This window comes from Cnephaeus nilssonii (assembly GCF_951640355.1).
Source record: "Cnephaeus nilssonii genome assembly, chromosome: 2".
Lineage (NCBI taxonomy): Eukaryota > Metazoa > Chordata > Mammalia > Chiroptera > Vespertilionidae > Cnephaeus > Cnephaeus nilssonii.
In genome coordinates, this window is record NC_137073.1 from 73,516,909 (window position 1) to 73,536,908 (window position 20,000).

The 20,000-nt window shown below is 37.4% G+C and overlaps 1 protein-coding gene across 1 annotated transcript in view; it reads left to right on the plus strand.

Moving 5' to 3' along the window:
- Positions 1–20,000, plus strand: part of AP3B1 (adaptor related protein complex 3 subunit beta 1) — a 191,721-nt gene that overhangs the window by 154,042 nt on the left and 17,679 nt on the right. Inside the window, exons 23-24 of the mRNA XM_079798702.1 lie at positions 5,544–5,775; positions 12,378–12,462. Coding sequence (XP_079654828.1) covers positions 5,544–5,775; positions 12,378–12,462 — 317 coding nt within the window. The remainder of the gene's footprint in view (positions 1–5,543; positions 5,776–12,377; positions 12,463–20,000) is intronic.

The following is a 20,000-nucleotide window of genomic DNA, read 5'->3' on the forward strand; positions in this document are numbered from 1 at the left end:
ACCTTCATTTTCACAATCCAAATCTAGGTCATTCTGTAATTAACTTACGATGTGTGTGTGTTTTTACATTTAAGAAATTTATGTTTATAAAATGTGAAGTAGGAAAAGCCATTCACAATGTTTAGTATCTTAGAATACAAGCATCCACAGATCATATATATGTTTCTGGAATATAGGTATCTAATCAGATGTACAAAATATTGAACTAAAATCTTGCTTTCCTGTCGGGATTAATTGAATTAGCCATGGGAAGTGCTGAAGGATTTATGGAATCTACTGGGTTTATTGAACAAAATGTCACTTGTAGTTGATCTAGATACTAGAGGAGGTTGGCTTAATATGACTTGTATGAACTTAGAAAGCAGATTAAAAAACAACAACACTTTTCAGTTAGCTTCTTTCTGTAGATTTAAAAAAAAAGTACATGTTATTACCACAAAGTGACATGTGTGATGCTACTTATTGTAGATGAGAACATAGAATTCTGTATTATCACACGTAACCTTTCAAGATTGTCAGGAAGGACATTTTTAATGTTGAATTCATTAGACAGTGCTTCTTGAACTTGGTTGAGTGTGGGAGAATGAGTAGAGAGAATCATACTGTTTGTCTTCCTTTGCACATCTTTTTAACTATTATAATAAAGGTGCAGAAGTTTGAGACAAGGTAGAAAAAAGCACAAATATTAAGGGCATGTGTCCCAGGGTTAGATTGAGAGAGACTCGATACAACCAAGACATGTTGATAGCTCTTAAGTGACTTCAGTGTGGCGTACCTGCTCAGCACCTTACGATATTTTGGTTGCTGATTCCTGGCTGCTTGTAAACTAAACCCCTGCTTCTGTCCTGCTTTTCTCATTCTACTGTACACTTGCCTCCCTCCAACTTACAGCGTTACTTCCCTATATTATATGTTGCCCAAGCTTTCATGAGTTTTTTTCACTTTTTAAAATTTTTCAATTACAGTTAGCATACATTATATTAATTTCATGTGTACAACATAGCAATTAGACACTTGTATAACTTATGAAGTGATGTTCCTGATAAGTCTAGTACCCATCGGACACCATATATCATTATTGCAATATTACTGACTATATTCCCTTAGCTGTACTTTACATCCACATGACTGGCTATATCAACATGTATTTAAGGAGATAATGAAAACTGTGTCTCTGGAACAATGAAGGAAAAAAAAAAACTTAAGATGGTTACTTTTTCCAATATGCTTATTTAATTCAGAGAATAAACATAAGATACTGAAAAATATAATTATCTATTTAAGGGCTTATATTTAAGTTGATTGTCATAGCCTCAGAGACATGGGAATTTATGGGAAAAAAAAGATTTTTTTTTCTGAGTATAAATCTATAAATGTATTGTGTATATATACTTGTGTAAACTTACACACACATTTGTATCCATTTGCTTATTTTTATGATGCCCACTCTATCTTAGAGTGAATGTTTACTGCTAATTTTTGCTGTTTTAGGCTGTGCTAATAACCACCACCACCACCTCCCACTCCCACTCCTGAATTTGTAAAGAAAACAGAACTTAGTGTGAGCATTGAAACAGAAGAGTTTTGAAAATAATTTTTATACAAGGAAAATAACCTACACTTAAAAGTGAAAGTGCTTTGAAAACTTAAAATACTAGACTATTGTTATGATACTCAAACAACCAAAATAGGATGCATAGGCCAGTTTATTATTTTATATAGCCAAACTTTAAAATTTACCTAAGTATTTATTAGGTTATATTTTAAATTGTCCACCCATATAGATTGAGCTTCTGGAAAAGGAATACTATACTTTAATGATGCTTTGAAGACACCCTATCATTTTGTATATATGATATTTAATTTTTAGATTTTTGTTGATGAATCTTAATTTTTTATTAACTAGAGGCCCAGTGCACGAAATTCGAGCACTTGGGGGGAGGGGGGGCCGTCCCTCAGCTCGGCCTGCACCCTATCACAGTACGGGAGCCCTCGGGAGATGTCTGACTGCCAGAGACGGGCCTTAGCTGGTCTAAGCCGTCAGTCAGACATCCTTAGCACTACCGCAGAGGCAGGAGAGGCTCCAGCCACCACCGCTGCACTCGCCAGCCGTGAGCCTGGCTTCTGGCTGAGCGGCGCTCCCCCTGTGGGAGTGCACTAACCACCAGGGGAGCAGCTCCTGTGTTGAGCGTCTGCCCCGTGGTGGTCAGTGCACATCACAGCAACTGGATGTTTTGCCGTTTGGTCGATTTGCATATTAGCCTTTTTAAAAATTATTTAATAAATCTTTATTGTTCAGATTATTACAATTGTTCCTCTTTTTTTCCCCCATAGCTCTCTTCAACCCGGTTCCCACCCCAACCTCTGCCCTTACCCCTGCCCCCCATTGTCCTCATCCATAGGTGTACAATTTTTGTCCATTCTCTTCCCGCACCCCCACACCCCTTTCCCCCCAAGAATTATCAGTCCACTCCCTTTCTATGCCCCTGATTCTATTATATTATGTTTATTCTATTCATCAGATTTTTTATTCACTTGATTTTTAGATTCACTTGTTGGTAGATATGTATTTGTTGTTCATAATTTTTATCTTTACCTTTTTCTTCTTCTTCCTCTTCTTCTTAAAGAATACCTTTCAGCATTTGATATAATACTGGTTTGGCGGTGATGAACTCCTTTAGCTTTTTCTTATCTGTGAAGCTCTATCTGACCTTCAATTCTGAATGATAGCTTTGCTAGGTAGAGTAATCTTGGTTGTAGGTTCTTGCTATTCATCACTTTGAATATTTCTTGCCAATCCCGTCTGACCTGCATAGTTCCTGTTGAGAAATCAGCTGACAATCGTATGGGTGCTCCCTTGTAGGTAACTGTTTTTCTCTTGCTGCTTTTAATATTCTCTCTTTGTCTTTTGCTCTTGGCATTTTAATTATGATGTGTCTTGGTGTGGTCCTCTTTGGGTTCCTTTTGTTTGGGGTTCTCTGTGCTTCCTGGACTTGTAAGCCTATTTCTTTCACCAGGTGGGGGAAGTTTTCTGTCATTATTTCTTCAAATAGGTTTTCACTATCTTGCTCTCTCTCTTCTTCTGGCACCCCCATAATTCGGATATTGTTACACTTGAAGTTGTCCCAGAGGCTCCTTACACTATCTTCATATTTTTTTATTCTTTTTTCTTTTTGCTTTTCTGGTTGGGTGTTTTTTGCTTCTTTGTATTTCAAATATTTGACTTGATTCTTACGATCCTCTTTTCTGCTGTTGGATCTCTGTATATTATTTTTTATTTCAGTCAGTGTATGCTTAATTTCTAGTTGGTCCTTTTTCATATCCTCAAGGGTCTCGCTAAATTTATTGGCCTTTTCTAGAAAATTCTTGAAAAACCTTATAACTGTGGTTTTGAACTCTATATCCAGTCATTTGCTTTCCTCCATTTCTTTCATTTGTGACCTGTTTCTTTGTCTCCGTATTTTGGCTGCTTCCCTGAGTTGTTAGAGTGGCTTTGTGTGCTAGGTGTCCTATAGGGCCCAGTGGCTAGCCAGTTACCTGAGGTGGACACTCTTGGTACACCCCTTTGTGGGTTGTGTGCACAGGCTTGTTGTAGTTAAGCCTTGATTGTTGTTGGTATCACTGGGAGGAATTGACCTCCAGGCCAATTGGCTGTGAGGATCAGCTGTGTCTACACTGGGAGAACTTCTGTGCTGGAGACACCTTTATGAGACAAGACTTGCAAAAGCCTCTGTGCTCAGCGTGGATGGGGCAGAGTCTCAGGGCAGAGCAGACAGCATTGGCTTCCCGTCAGCCCTGCCCTAAGAGGCCCCTAGGTCTCAGTGTCCCGCGGTAATCGCTGCAATCACCTCTGAGAGAAAGCCGCCCTCGAGTTTCGCCCACTGTCAGACAGTCCAGTTTCTCCCCGAATGAGTCTGGGTCCCCAGAGTCTCGCCCGGAACTGGAGTTCAGCACAGTTGGGAGCTTTTGTCTCCCTCCCGCTTGAGAAAGCCAGCCGCGTACTCAGTTGCTAGTCCTCTCCGCGCGCGCGTCTCTGTACCTCTGCCTTCTGCAGCTTCTCTGAGTCTCAGTGTGCTTTTCTCTTTCCTTCTAGTTGTAGAATTTCCACTCATCCAGCCTTCCTGTGGTTCTGGATGATGTCTGTTTTGTCTTTTAGTTGTAGTTTTGAAATTGTTGTGTGAGGCAGCAGTTTAAGTGTTTACCTATGCCGCCATCTTGGTTTTTTTCCTGCCTTTTATTATATAGGATGAGGTTTTAATATCATCAGTCAGTGGAATAGTGAACATGGTGAATAGATTAATATGTACTTTCACACTTACAATAGAAAACCTAGTTTGGGAGAGCTCTTGTTAGGAAATAGTCTTGATTAGGCTTGGTTAATTACAAATTGATTTAAAAAAAAATAAAGCTTGGCCATGTTAGGTCTAGCCACATGCAATACTTCAGCTTTGAGTAGAAAGATAGCCAGGACATGAGTTTAGAATGGACTATTTCTTCATTTACTATGTTGCCTCTGATTTCACTCAAGATTGAGCAGAGAATTTAACTAAAGAAATCTAAAGTTCAGTGGAAGGATAAAGAGATGATTAGGTAAGAAAATTCTGGGCGGCAGAGGGAAGAGGAATGAGAGACGTTTTGTTTTGCCAAATAACTTAATCATATTGTAGGGCTAAAAGAAATAAAACAATGTGGTGCTGGGTTAACAGCTCAATCAAGGCCCAAAATTATCTCCCAAGTACATAAATAATTAGAATGTTTATACTTCTAGGTCATTGAGGAATGGCTAATATTAAATCATGTACAGGAGTCAGGGAAAATGTTTTTTAAAAAGTCATGTACATACTATTGGTTAAATATTTAGAGAAGAGTCCTTCAATATGGAGTCAGTAGGCTACATCAGTTTCACTGAATTAAAAAAAAAAAAAAAAAAAAAAGCTCTAGAAGAAAATAGAAGTGAAGAAGTTACCTGATCTCAAAGTAGGGAAGATCTTTTTAATCATTAAAGCAAGGAAAGAAACCACCTTAAAGGAGGTCATAGTCTTCCATTTACAGTGAAAGAAACTCAAGGTGAAAAAAGTTCAAGGACTCAAGATTGGAAATGAAGGTACAAAAATGTTCATTATTAGAAAATAGGACTGTCTTACAGTTCAAAGGCCTGAGAAAATCAACTGATAAATTATTAAAACTAATTTAAAAATTAGCAAAATGTTCAAATATAGTATACCTACAAAAAACTAACAAAAAAACTTTACAAACTTAAAATAAAGAATATATTTATATAACTGTGATTCTCATTAGACATATTTTAAAAATATTTATGTCTGCAGAGTACAGAAAAATTAATAGTTTTGAAGAAATTTACAAAAAATTCATGACTTAATTATCTATGTGTGTGATGTTCTGCTAATGTTTGTTATTGTGGTTTATGTAATACTTTAGGGAAAGCAAGGGTTAATGTTAGAAATTTTTGCATATTTTCTAAGAGAATTATTAACTATGTTTACTAATTCATTTTTTCCCCTTCTTTTTCCAACATGCAATAGGTCAGTACTCCTGTCTTTGTACCAATGAAAACTCATGTGCTGCTTCATCGCATGAGTGGGAAAGGACTAGCTGCCCATTACTTCTTTTCAAGACAGCCTTGCATTTTTGGTGATAAGATGGTCTCTGTACAAGTAACACTGAATAATACTACAGATCGAGAGATCGAAAATATCCACATCGGAGAAAAGAAACTTCCTACAGGCATGGAAATGCATGTTTTTAATCCAATAGGTAAATATTCTCATTTAAAACTTGAACTATATTTGATAATTAAATGTGTTCATTTTAAAAGTAAAGTAGAATACATATTATTTTATTGATATTAGCACACTCAGTTTATGTTTGTTTTTCCCCTTTTAAACCGAATTTATCATACAAAATAAAAATAAAAAACATTTCTTTGCCCTTAGTATTCACAGAAGGATAGGTCTGAAGAATCAAAATTGCCTCCTGCTTTACCTATCTGCATCACCTTCCTCCTGCCTCTCTACCTCAGTCTCATTCCTGATTTTAGACTATCTTTTTTATTGCAGTACCTGCCATTTCTCCTCTTCCCTGTTTCCTTTCACATCCCATAAATTGAAAAGTGAAGGGAGTGAAGAATGAAAGATTGTATACTATATTGCTTCTCTTCCTCTCCACACATACAATATATACAAGCCCAGAGTATATTACTGGTGTTTATACACATCATGTTTTAAAAATATTTTAATCTGTTGCCACTATTTAAAAATCAAGATTTTTTTATACATTTTTAAAAAACCAACACAGAAATCTCATTTTTGTTGGATTAAAACACACGCTATGGCAGTACTGGGTCTTTATTCCCACATGCTGCGTGGCCAGCGGTGTTGAGGGGCTGTCCCTCCGATGCAGCATGTGTTCCAGGTTACCTCAGTGGCCCATACATGATATTGTCTGACCAGATGTCATCTATTTCCATTTTTAAGTACTGTATTAAAAATATACCTTTTAAAAATTAAGTGTAATAATTATATGTCTTCCTTTGAGTTTAAAATAGGATAATAATTAGAATGTCTGTCTCTATTTCTATTTTGCGTAAGTGGAGACAGCACTAAAGTTTTGTTCAGAGAAGCTTCAGGCTCTCAGTTAAAAGTAATATAAGGTTGTCCTGATCAGGGCACATGCCTGGGTTACAGGCTCGATTCCAAGTAGGAGGTGTGCAGGAGGCAGCCGATCCATGATTCTCTCTCATCATTGATGTTTTTATCTCTCTCTCCCTTTCCCTTCCTCTCTGAATCAATAAAAACATTTTTTAAAAGTAATTATGGTTTCTATCATTGAATTCTTGAAATGTATAATCAGAAAGTTCCAAATATTTTCTTTCTATAAGTTTAGGTGAGCAAAGCCTTTTGACCAGACTGTGCCTTCTTTCTCATTATTTCAAACTAGAGGCCGGGTGCATGAAATTCGTGCATGGGAGGGGGGGTGTCCCTCAGCCCAGCCTGCACCCTCTCCAATCTGGGACCCCTCGAGGGATGTCCGACTGCCCATTTAGGCCCGATCCAGGTAGGGTCGGGCCTAAACGGGCAGTCGGACATCACTCTCACAATCCAGGACTGCTGGCTCCCAACTGCTCGCCTGCCTGCCTTCCTGATTGCCCCTAACCACTTCTGCCTGCCAGCCTGATCACCCCCTAACCACTCCCCTGCCAGCCTGATTGATGCCTAACTGCTCCCCTGCTAGCCTGTTTGCCCCTAACTGCCCTCCCCTGCAGGCCTGGTCACCCCTAACTGCCCTCCCCTGCAGGCCTGGTCACCCCTCTCTGCTCTCCCCTGCAGGCCTGGGTCCCCCCCAACTGCCCTTCCCTGCAGGGCCAGTCGTCCCCAACTTCCCTCCTCTGCCGGCCTGGTCACCCCTAACTGCCCTCCCCTGCAGGCTTGATAGCCCCCAACTGCCCTCCCTTGCAGGCCTGGTCCCTCCCAACTGCCCTCTGATGCTGGCCTAATCGCCCACAACTGCCCTCCCTTGCAGACTTGGTCCCTCCCAACTGCCCTCCCCTGCTGGCCATCTTGTGGTGGCCATCTTGTATCCACATGGGGGCAGTCATCTTTGACCACATGGGGGCAGCCATCTTGTGTGTTGGAGTGATGGTCAATTTCCATATTATTCTTTTATTAGATAGGATAGAGGCCTGGTGCATGGGTGGGGGCCAGCTGGTTTGCCCTGAAAGGTGTCCCGGATCAGGATGGGGGTTCCCTTGGGGCGTGGGGCGGCCTGGGCGAGGGGCCTGTGGTGGTTTGCAGGCCGGCCATGCCCCCCGGTGACCCAAGCAGAGGCCCTGGTATCTGGGATTTATTATCTTCTATAATTGAAATTTTGTAGCCTTGAGCGGAGCCAAGCCTCCTGCTCACTCCGTGGCCACAGCCATTTTTGTTGGGATTTATTTATCTTCTATAATTGAAACTTTGTAGCCTTAAGCGGAGACCAAGGCAGGCCAGGGCTGCAGAAGCTTGGCTTCCTCCATCGCTGGGGGCAACTCAAGCCTCCTGCTCTCTCCAGCTCCGTGGCTGCTGCCATTTTTGTTGGAATTTATTTATCTTCTATAATTGAAACTTTGTAGCCTTAACCCTTTGCATTCGCTTTTTTCTCGATTCCTGCTACCGATGCTAACCATGTCGAGTCACACTCGACATCCTAGTGCAAAAGGTTAAGCGGAGGCCAAGGCAGGCGGAAAGCTTGGCTTCCTCCATTGCCGGGGAAACCCAAGCCTCCTGCTCTCTCCGTGGCCGCAGGCATCTTGGTTGGGCTAATTTGCATACTCGCTCCTGATTGGATAGTGGGCGTGGCTTGTGGCTGTAGTGGAGGTATGGTCAATTTGCATATTACTCTTTTATTATATAGGATAGCTATTCTATGTTTGTTCATCTTTACCTGAGCTCTTTGACATTGTTGAATCCTCTTATATACTTTTCATGAGTCATTCATTTAGTAAAGAAGTCATTCTTTGTGTTATATTTTTACACAAAGGAATAAACCACTTTATAATAGATGGAATATGTTAGAGTTTTATAAGTAAGCAATGTAGAGATATAGTAAGGCGATTTCAGAACACACTTATTACCCTTTATTTAAAAAAAAAATTTGGAAACTAAGATACCATTTAAGGAATACAGTGTCCTGATTTTTAATTTTTTGTAAAGTTAATATATGTAAATATATTAATATAACAACATTCATTATTTTGTGAGTATCACAATTTGTTTTGATTGCTTAAAATTAAGCCTTTTTTACCTAGTTAAAAAATTAAGAAGTATCAAGCAGCTGATAAATTGTCTGAAGGTTGAAAATGTTATCCAAAGGTTAAAACAGTAGAACAATATTAACATTTCTTTCAGCTGGCACAACGAGTCAATGACTTGATCTTTTGCTGGCCTATGTAGAATAGAAGAAATAAATACAATAAATTTTATAGTATGGCCCTAACACAGAAATAAAATGTGAACATATACCAATGCCTCAGTACTAGTAGTAGGCTTTTTTTTCCTTAGGCACATTTTATGACTATAATGTTTCATTTATTTCATTGGCATTTATTGAATTACCCTCAAGATACAGAGTTCTTTCCCATGCAGTAGATATTTGTATATAATACTACCTAGTCTCTTTTATCAATAGATTATAGTGGAGTTACTCCAAAAACATCTTTAAACTGCAACAAAAAACAAATACTGTATTTTCATGCTTTGTGAAATAAGGCAGCTAAGATAATTGTTTTATTTAATAAGCAAATATACATATAGTAAGGAGCTCAGCATATTTCTTGTTGTTTTTTAACTTTACTTATTTTTCCCCATAAACCATTTATCCCTTCTATGCCCTCTTCCACCTCCACCTACCCCACCTCTCCCCCACAGCAGATTTCTTGTCACCAATCTATTTTATATTCATGTTTAATATGTGATGACTTTTGTCTGAATTTTACCCAGCCTTTAAAGTGTGAAACTGAATTCCTTGCAAGAATATTAGGCATAATGTGACATTTCCCCCAGAGAGACCAGTATATAAGAGGTATAAAACAGATACACACAACGAGAGAATAGCCTTAGGCTGTTCAGTGACTGTGTTCAGTGACTTTATGTTAACAATTGACACGTTTAAGGTCAGCTAAGATTTCATTAGTTACTGTACAACTGTCACATCAAAGTAGATGGCATCTGTGTGATTTCATTTTTCATGATTAATGGTGTGGTGTAATAGAACCAGTGTTTTTCAGCCATTTGTATCTAACCCTTTCATGTATATAGTAGAGGTCCAGAGAAGTATCCAAATAAAGACACCTGAATGGGTAGACTTCTCCAATGTAGTAGGCTTCAAATATTATGAACATTCATTATATGAATAATTTTATGCTGAGCACTTTGTTCCTGAAGCATTTATATAATAAAACATACCATTGATCATGAGCTGTCCTTCAGGATTAGCATGGCACTAAACTCCCACTTAATTATCTCAAGACTGAAGACGATACCAAACTATGTCAAAGAGTGCTATCAACAAGACATTTTGAGAACTGTCACTTTGTCAAATGAAATACAGGGATACATGATTTGAGAGATCTAAATCATGAATGCCATTATGTTATGGAGATGACAGCATATGCTAGTGTGGTATTCGGCTACAGACTAGACCAGACCCCATTATATCATGGCACAGTAAGATTCACTAAAGAATATTCTTGAACAGTGTGACTGACAGAGCTGTAAACTGATATGTGTAGCTTTAGGAAAAATGAAAAAAAAAAGTATCATTATAGTTATGTATTCAACAGTAATGCCTATTTGCCAAAGATTTTGGCAGCAAGTCTGGTACTTGAGTAGCATCCTGGTCAATGTTAAATTTACAAACTAATGAAATTCAGCATCAAACAAGTACCCTCTTCTACCGCCTAGTCTTCATTGAGACTATAAGACATAAATATACTTCTTGATATAATAAGCTTATTGAATTCTTTTGTCCCATCTATACCATCTTCTCTGTCATTGTTAACATTTAATGGCAAATCACATTACGAACAAGCCCTAGGATAGTTACAGTCTACTGGATTAGAGTGTGTCTGCTAAAATATAACTACATCTATCTAATAAGGTATATTAGATAAAATAGATAAAGCTAAATATAAAGCTACTGTATAGTATGACTATACTTACACCGAAGACTTTTAGCAAAGTGGAAATCAAAAGTGGATGGTTTTTATTTAAATACTAGAGGCCCGGTGCACAGATTCGTGCACCAGTGGGGTCCCTCGGCCTGGCCTGCACCCTCTTGCAATCCAGGTCCCCTCAGGGGATGTCGGACTGCCGGTTTCGGTCCGATCCCTGCAGGCCAGGCCAAGGAATATCACCGGAGCACGAATCCATGCACCGGGCCTCTAGTATGCATATAAGATCTTTGGTTAATCTCTTCCCACCCACCCCTCTCCCCTCTTCCCTCTGAGATTCATCAGTCTCTTCCATGTTCCCATGCCTATGCATTGAGCGTCTTCCCCTGGTGGTCAGTGCACATTATAGCTAAGGGTCGAACGGTCGCTTAGGCTTTTATATATACTAGAGGCCCGATGCACGAAGATTTGTGCAAGAATGGGCCTTCCTTCCCCTGGCTGCCGGCACTGCCTTGGCTCCTACCGGAGCCGCCTTTCTGCCTTCCCATGCTGCCCAGAGGCCCGGAGCAGCTGGGACGGTGCCTGCGTATACAAATTAACCCTCCATCTTTGTTGGGTTAATTTGCATACACACTCCTGCTTGGCTGGTGGGGGCGTCGCAAAGGTATGGTCAATTTGCATCTTACTCTTTTATTAGTGTAGATAGGCATAATATATGCATAAATATTTATACTAAGGTATATATTTAAGATCTCCATTATTTTTCTAATGTACAGCCAGGCTTTGGAATCACAAAAAGAATAAAATTTTGCCGAACCGGTTTGGCTCAGTGGATAGAGCGTTGGCCTGCAGACTCAAGGGTCCCAGGTTCAATTTCGTTCAAGGGCATGTACCTTGGTTGCGGGCACATCCCCAGTAGGGGGTGTGCAAGAGGCAGCTGATCGATGTTTCTCTCTCATCGATGTTTCTAACTCTCTATCCCTCTCTCTTCCTTTCTGTAAAAAATCAATAAAATATATTTTTAAAAAAAGAATAAAATTTTGTTATGGTTTTAAGTTTTATCATTGTCAACTGAAAAACATTAGTGTTATACGTATATTGGACTTACCATTTGTTCCTCCCATCCAAGTACTAATCAGGCCCGACCCTGCCATTTGTTCCTATAATGCCAGTTGTCTTGGTTATTTTCTGAGTACAACAAATTAATTTCTTCCAGTTTTGCTTTAATTTGCATTTCTAAATTTTTGCATTTTGATTTTTTTCCAGTGGAAATTTGAAACATTGTTTAAAATTTACTTTTTTATATCTAAATAAATATTCCATAGTTTTAAATGCATAGTTTCTTAAAAGCACCCATAGTTCATTACAGTTGTTTCACGCAGGACTAAATTTGTTTCCCTCTCACCTTCAATGCCTATAAAGATAATATTGTAAAACAGACATTCTCAGGATAAGATATGTTTCTGAAATGATATAATGTGTTCATTGAAATATATGCACAATTAAGTTGTAAAAAAGAAAACTTTCAAGCAGAATAGTGAAATTACTTTATCATTTGTTTTAATATTCTTAGTTTGAAAGTGCTTTTATAAACCATCATTAAATTTGACCATTTTGTCCAAACTACAAGCATTACTTAAGTTTTCATTGTTTACTTTGCCTCTTTTTCACCTCCTTCGTGTTTTCATGTCTAAATTATCTAATTTCCTAGAATCTCTTGAGCCTGAGGGATCCATTACTGTTTCAATGGGTATTGACTTCTGTGATTCCACTCAGACTGCCAGTTTCCAGTTGTGGTAAGTTCAGTTGTTTTTCTGTATTTTATATTTCCTGTAAAGGATAGCAGATCAAAACTTGGCTTTCAACAGCTTTTTTTCTTTGAGAGACAAGACATTTAAACAAATGTGCCTTTCTTTGGCAATGGTTAGACTGCCATGCAGTAGTTGTATAAATTGTGTACAATATATGTATGTTTAGTATTTGTTATACAACTAGCCATTACAGTCTGCCATATGTGATTGAAATTCACAGTTTGTTGGACAAAGTAAGAAGCTACTGCTAAATAATATTTTCACTTCTTCTAACTCTGCAGTTTTGGAACATTTAGGAGAAAATTGATGAGGAAAATTCAGGAGAAATAAAAAAACTTTAATAATATTACTGAATAGCCCAGAGAAGATATCTTTTTAAACATCTAATATGTTATCTTAAACTTCTTAAGTGGAGAATTATTGATTCTGTCAGTACTTAAAACCCACACATTTTTCCCTTTTTACTTTAATTTACAAACTATTTTGATAAAATTCAAAAGAACATTTATGCACTTGGCAAAGATTTCAAACAGGTGAATATTATTCAAAAGAGCTTTTTCTAGGATTGAGTTTTGTCATTATTGATTGTTTTTATATGTGTTATACATTTCTAATGAAATCCAGGAACTATTAGCAATTAACACAGAGTTTATATTCATGCATCTTTAAGAATTATTTTTGAACTCTTTTATATTTCCCTGGTCTAGGATATGATTTCTTATTTTGATTTTAGGTTGCTCTGTTTTTCTAAAAAGAATTGGGACATTTTATTTAAGTTTTAACTTGCTTAAAGCAGTATTTGTTATGATAAAAAATCTCCAAGTTTAGGAAATAGACATTTTAAAATAAGTTTATATTTAAATATAGTCAACCTTTCTATTTCACATGCCTTTTTATTTTTCCAGTAATTCAGACCTAATATTGTACCATTTATTGCTGAGAACCTGCAATGATGAATATAAGCAATGTAGCATAACACATTGATTTTATGCAGATCATCACCTTTATGTTTTGGGAGGTCTGCTATATTAGTGATATATAAAAACTGATTACTTTTCCCAACATTGCCTAGTAATTGTTTATTATTTTTCTATTAGACAACACAGATCAATATTACTGAGCACAAGACTATGAGTAACATCACTCTAAATAGATTTGCCTCCAACGCTAGAGGTATATTCATTTTAATGATTTCGACAATGTGAACCCAATGACAAAGCTCATGCACCAAGTTAGGGCAAAATTAAGAACTAAAAGAATTCTTTTTCTTTTTTTATCAAGTTATCTAAAGAACATTTTATATTTCTATGTCATGAGGGTGGTTTTTTAAAACTGTGTTTTTATTACAAAGATTTCCTCTGTAGTCCTTTGGATGAGATTTGCATTTTGTCTTTCACAATTAACTAAATAGCTTTGAAGATAAATATGTAGGTAGTGTTTGATTCTTATCTTACATTGAAAAGTGTATAGAAACAGTTTTTCTCAATTTCTCTTAAAAAACTAATTTTAGGAAAATGATAAATGCATTTTACAAAAATAGCCTTCGTTATTTTAAGCATGTATATTAATATGTTTTGCTGTTGTGAAGGTAAAAATTAATTATGTACTTTAGATTTTATTAAGCACATAAGAATACTAGATCAAAAATTATTTTGTGTGTATGTTCCAAAAAGAACACTTTGTCTTGGATCAAATGTAATTGATCCTGAAGCAGTGTAATCACAATTACTCACTTTCTTAATTGGCCTGCCCAAAATCAGAAAATGGAAACCGATCGACAGTGTTTAAATCAATAGCTTCATAGTAGTGCTAGTGGGGGTAGGGAGATAGTGGTAATGAGTAGATCAATTAGTCTTAGATGCCAATCACTGACTGTGCCTTTTGCATAGTAAATAGCACTTTTTGCTTAGTGATGTGTGCTGTATTAGTCTTGGTTCAATAAAAAGTGTGTGTGGGGGGCGGGGGAGGGAGCAAGAATGGCTAATATTGAATTTTTTTTCTTGAAATACATTATACAAATCAATACATAAAATTATGGGTAATAAGAGCATATTTGATAAGCCTTCAGAAATGCTGAGACTTAAGTCTTTCAGGTATACTTCTATTTATTAAAAGAAAGGGAACAAGAGTAAAATAATCCTAATTTAGCTTCCAGATTTATTCTAAATCTATAGTTATACGACACATATAGATAGGTAGGTAGGTAGGTAGATACATAGATAGATAGATGATAGATAAAACTATCATATGAAGCTATATAGTTATCCGGATACTTGATGTGTTAATGTCTCTTTTTGCTTTGCATTTTAAATGGTCATCAAATTAAATTTTTGATTACATTTATTGAGATTGAAAATGTGTATAATATACAGAAATGTATCTCTCTAAAAGTAGATGCACTGCATAAACAGTTCTTATCTTTGTGATCAGCAGATGTTAATGTATTAGCTAATATGAAAAGAATGTGGTTTGACTCAAGTTAGAGGGCTGAGCTCTAGCATACACCCCTCTTTTTGCCCAAAATCTATGAAAAAGGCAGAAAATACTATTTTCAAAAGAGAATGAGCATTAAAGAAAGAAAGCCATTAGCTGACCAGAAATTGTGAAGAATAGTTGGCACAATTTGAATTATTAGAAAGCAAATGAGAGCAAATAAACAATAACAGAGAAAATAAAAAACCATAGAGCCAACACTCATGGGAGAAAAATTACTGCAATGGTAAGAACAAATCTGGCAGAATATCAAGCACAAAATGAACAAGTGAAAAGAAAAGTTAGGGTACAAATGTCATTGGGAAATTAAAGAACTGCTTCCAACCTCCAGTTCTCCAACTTGACCCCTAGCAGCAGCAATATACACATTTAATTGCAAACCTAAGAATTGTACTGTAAAGAAAGTGAACCGCTTGCCAGGAAGGGTTTTGGTGTGGATGTGGGAGTCTAAAGGAACAGCAGGGTTTGAATTTGTGGGAAGGAGGCAGGGATGGTTTGGGATGAGATGAAACTCAGTTGTATCTAATAGAGTAATATTTTCAAGCCCTCTACCACTAGGGTAAATCCAATATTACATCTGTTGATGGAGAGATAGGCCATTGCCTACCCGCCTTCCAATTTATTGAGTCCATGCCACCAGTCATCTCATCTACTTAAGAAAAGTCCAGTCAGCCCACCAGGAGAGAAGAGACTCATAGTGATAATACTAACATATGTAAATGCTAGAAGAAATTGACAAAGCCATGATAATAGTAATTTTAATAACTCATCAGAAAATGACAAATCAGAGAAAGATATATAGATAGACATACAGGTACATATAGCTATACGTGTACACAAACACACAAAATTTCAATAATTCGGTTATCGAGCCTGATCTAAGATACATGTTTCCAAATAATTCCTTGTTTTCTGAATACAGAAAATACACATTTTTTTTAAAAGACAGAGAATGTACAAAAAAAGAGAGTGAGAGAGAAACTATGGGCTGATGTGATTTTTTTTTTTAAAAAAGAAGACACATAGGAAAGATTAGAAAAGAGAAAGGAGATAAAACAGGTCTTCTAAATTACAAAAGAATATTATGTACATTTCTATACCAATAAATTGGAATATTTAGATGAAATGAATGATTTCCTAGAAAAGTATAAATTATGAATAAAAAAGGGTTAAATGGTATCAGAACTTCAAAAAAGAAATATTCTCTACATTATTTAAACTTTTCTAGAACAAAGAAAAAGAAGGGAAGCATCCATGTCATTCTGTAAGGCCAGTATCACCCTGATTTTAAAACCCAAAAGGATAGCTCATGAATGTGCATGCCACCTGTGGTTGTAAACCCAAAGACTTTGGGTCATACAACTTACCTCTCACTGCATAAAATATTGGAAGCATTCTCTTTTAAGTCAGAAAAGCAAAACAAGGTTACCTACTCTCAACACTATTTCCCATTATAATAGAAGTTCTACCTAATATGGAAAGACAAGTAAAAACAGAGGTATAAATCCTAGAAAGACAGAGACAAAATTATCATTTTATTTAACATAATTATCAACCCAGAAATCATAGTATCAACAGAAAATCTATTTTTAAGCTAATGAGTTTAGAAATGTGTATGTGATTATATGGAAATCTTTAACATTTCTATGTAGTAGGAATAACCAGTTTTAAAACATGAATAAAATTATTTACAAGAATAACAAATTTAACCCAGTGGTCCTCTACACTTACACAATTTACATTAAAATATTTCTTCTGTGCACTCCCTGTATGTATAAATGTATTTTTAAATTACATGTGTATATCTCTCTCTGTGCTAACATATGTATACTAAAATATGTACAGAAAAAAAAACAGAACTTCAAAAGGAATGAGAAAAAATAATTAGCAGGTTTTTTCTCAATGGATTTTTTTTGGCCAGAGCAGATCCTTGTACTTTCCACTTTGGAGAACACTGGTTTTCCCAGCCATTTGAAGCTGAAGCTTTATATGTAACACTAAATTAGTTCACTATATGCATTTCATGCACATCTGTATATCTATCCATTTACTCTTTCATCAGCCTTTACATATTTCTCTTAGCCTCCCACTGATTCATTGGGCGTGGTCCCAGCCTCAGTACTTCTGTCTTAACCACCCCTTCTCTATTGTTTTCAGAAGTTCCCTCCTCCATTCCAGGGCTGACCCGTTCACTTCACCCTTGTGCTCTTAATCCCAACCTCCTCCCCTCCTCTTAAGACCTTGCTCTATCAGGTATGCCTTGTTTCTTCCTCCTCACTGGCTCTTTCCCCTCAGCCTTTGAACATGCTCAGGTTTCCCGAAGCATTCTTCTCTGCCTCTGCCCCAGGGAGCTTCTGCTGCTTTTGACTGCCAATGTCCCCATTCGCCTTCAACTCCCTGCATCCCAAGTTCCTCCTCCAATCTGTTCGGCCTTGCTAAGGTCAGCAGTTCCTCTTGCTGCCTCTTATTCCTTCCTGTAGTATCTGACACATACCTTTTCTCCCTGTCCACTCTTTCCCAGTCTCTTCTGCAAGTTGCACTTCTTCCATTTTTACTTAAATGCAGGTCTTCCCCGGGTTTCCATCTTACCCTTTTTCTTGGTATATCCCCTTACCCTGTGTGATCTTAACTACTGATAAGGCTTCAGCTCTTCACTGTTTCACTCAGGTTTCTTCCAAACTCACATATACTGCCCTTGCCTCCTTCCTGAGTCTTATTTTGTATTTCCAGTGATCTGCTAAATATCTCTTCCTGAGTAACTCAGTGGTGCTCAAAATATGATGTGATATAATATAATATCCTAAAGCAAAGTAATTTTTTTAATCCCTCAAACTCTTCTTCAGTAGTTGTCATCCTCCCAACGTTCACATTAGAAGGTTCACAGTCTCTTTCTCCCATCCATCACCAGATCTGTCCCTTTAACTCTAAAATCCTCCCTTGTTCCCCATGCTCAGTGCTGCCCACCTAAGGAAATAGCTTTGTATAGTGGAATATGAATATATATGTATCAGACCTTGGAGTAGAATAAACCTGGGGTCAGGCCCCAGTGCTGACACTTACTAGCTATGTGACCTTGGGCATATTATTTAATTATCAATAAATTGGAGGTAACAGAAGCTACCTCTTAAAGTCATTGTTAGGATTTACTAAAAAAAAACGCACAGTCAATGCTAACACACACACACACACTCACCCTGCCTAGACTACTAAATTAGATCCCTAACTGATCTACCTGCCTTGGGTTTCCCCTCTACTCCACTGTACACATTGCCACCAGAGTTTCTGACATACAAATAGGATCATTTATTTTCCTATGTCAAAAGTCCCTGTTGCTTCAAGAAACACTGAAACACCTTTGTCTTAAGTTATATGAGTAAAACCCTGGCTGGCTTGGCTCAGTGGATAGAGCATCAGCCTACAGACTGAAGGGTCCTGGGTTTGATTCCAGTCAAGGACACATGCCTGGGTTGTGGGCTCCATCCCTAGTGCGGGGCATGCAGGAGGCAGCCGATCAATGATTCCCTCTCATCATTGGTGTTTCTATCTCTCTCTCCCTCTCACTTCCTCTCTGATATCAATAAAAAAAATATTTTTTTAAAAAAGTTATATGAGTAAAGAAGTCATACACTTTGTCATACAGATCAGGACACTAGAGAATGAAAGACATCATTAACTGAAAAGGACTCCAGGACAATTGTCATAAACTGCCGTGGGAGAACTGGGTCTAATGGTTATGCTGTATATGACACTCTGTACAGTGTGCCCAGCCTCATCTCTTGACTCTCCACACTGCTCACCATTCCCAAAACACAGGTTTAGAATGTCTAGAATGCCCCTCTCCCTCCTCTCAGAAATAGACTACCTCCACTTCCTGCAGAATTAATCAGCCCCTCTTCCATGGACTATAACCCTCCTCACATATCTCTAATGGAGCACTTATCATCCTGTTACAAACGCATCTCTCACTGGACTTGTGAACTTCAAGGGCCAATCTCATTTGTCTTTAAACCCCATATACTTGCACAGTACAGGGGATCAAATTTGTAGTCAGTACATTTTATTGAATTAATAAATAGGATTTATTGTTTTGCCTTGGACAATCCACATGTGGATAATTCAGAACATTCTTTTTTATTATTCTAGTCTTTACTCCATAAAAATATAAGCCAGCTTACAAAAATAAAACATGTAATAGCATAAAATAAAAAATGGATATCTTTTCTTTCTTTTTCCATATTACGTTATGTGTCCCTACCCCACTTGTAATAAAGTATTTCTTAACCAATGTTCAGTATTTCTTATCTGCAATCCCCACCTCCCTAGCCACTTCCCCACTGGACCAGTTCTAACACAAGTGTAGAAGTCCTTCTGTAGGGCTTCCCTGATGCAAAGGAAGAGATTTGGTCAGCTCAATTATTCACTACTCTTCCATCATCACTCTTCCTTCTTTGGTGGAATGTAAAAGTGGTCCCTGGGGATGCAGCTGCGTGGCAACCATGATGATAAGAGCCAGCACACTAGGGATGGTGGGGATGAAAGCCAGAGAAACCTGGGTCCCTAGCATCATCTTTAAGCCATTGAACCAGCCTTTGGCTGGTAACCCCAGGACCTGTTCAATACTAAACAGTAAGCTCCTATTTCCCACGAAATTTTTAGTTGGATTCTCTGCTTATTTGCAGCCAAACACATTCCTAACTGATACTCTCATCAACCTACCTTTAAACATGTAACTTAAAATATTTTTTAAGTAGTATTAGTCATTTTTGTAGAGAGTAGTGTCAAGATTTAAATGAATACATGCACTCAGTGTTGGTTTTTCTACCTGTACAAAGAGAACATTGCCTTTACTAAATTCTTCATATCTTGTAACTGGAAATAATAATTTTCACCACATGTTCATCAATAATGTCAGTAAATCACACTACTAGGAAACAAGGGTTTTTGTTTCAAGAAAGCAAGTTTGCAGATGAGGGATTATTTTCTTAGCACATATCTAAACACAGTATGGTCACTCTACTTTATTTATTAAA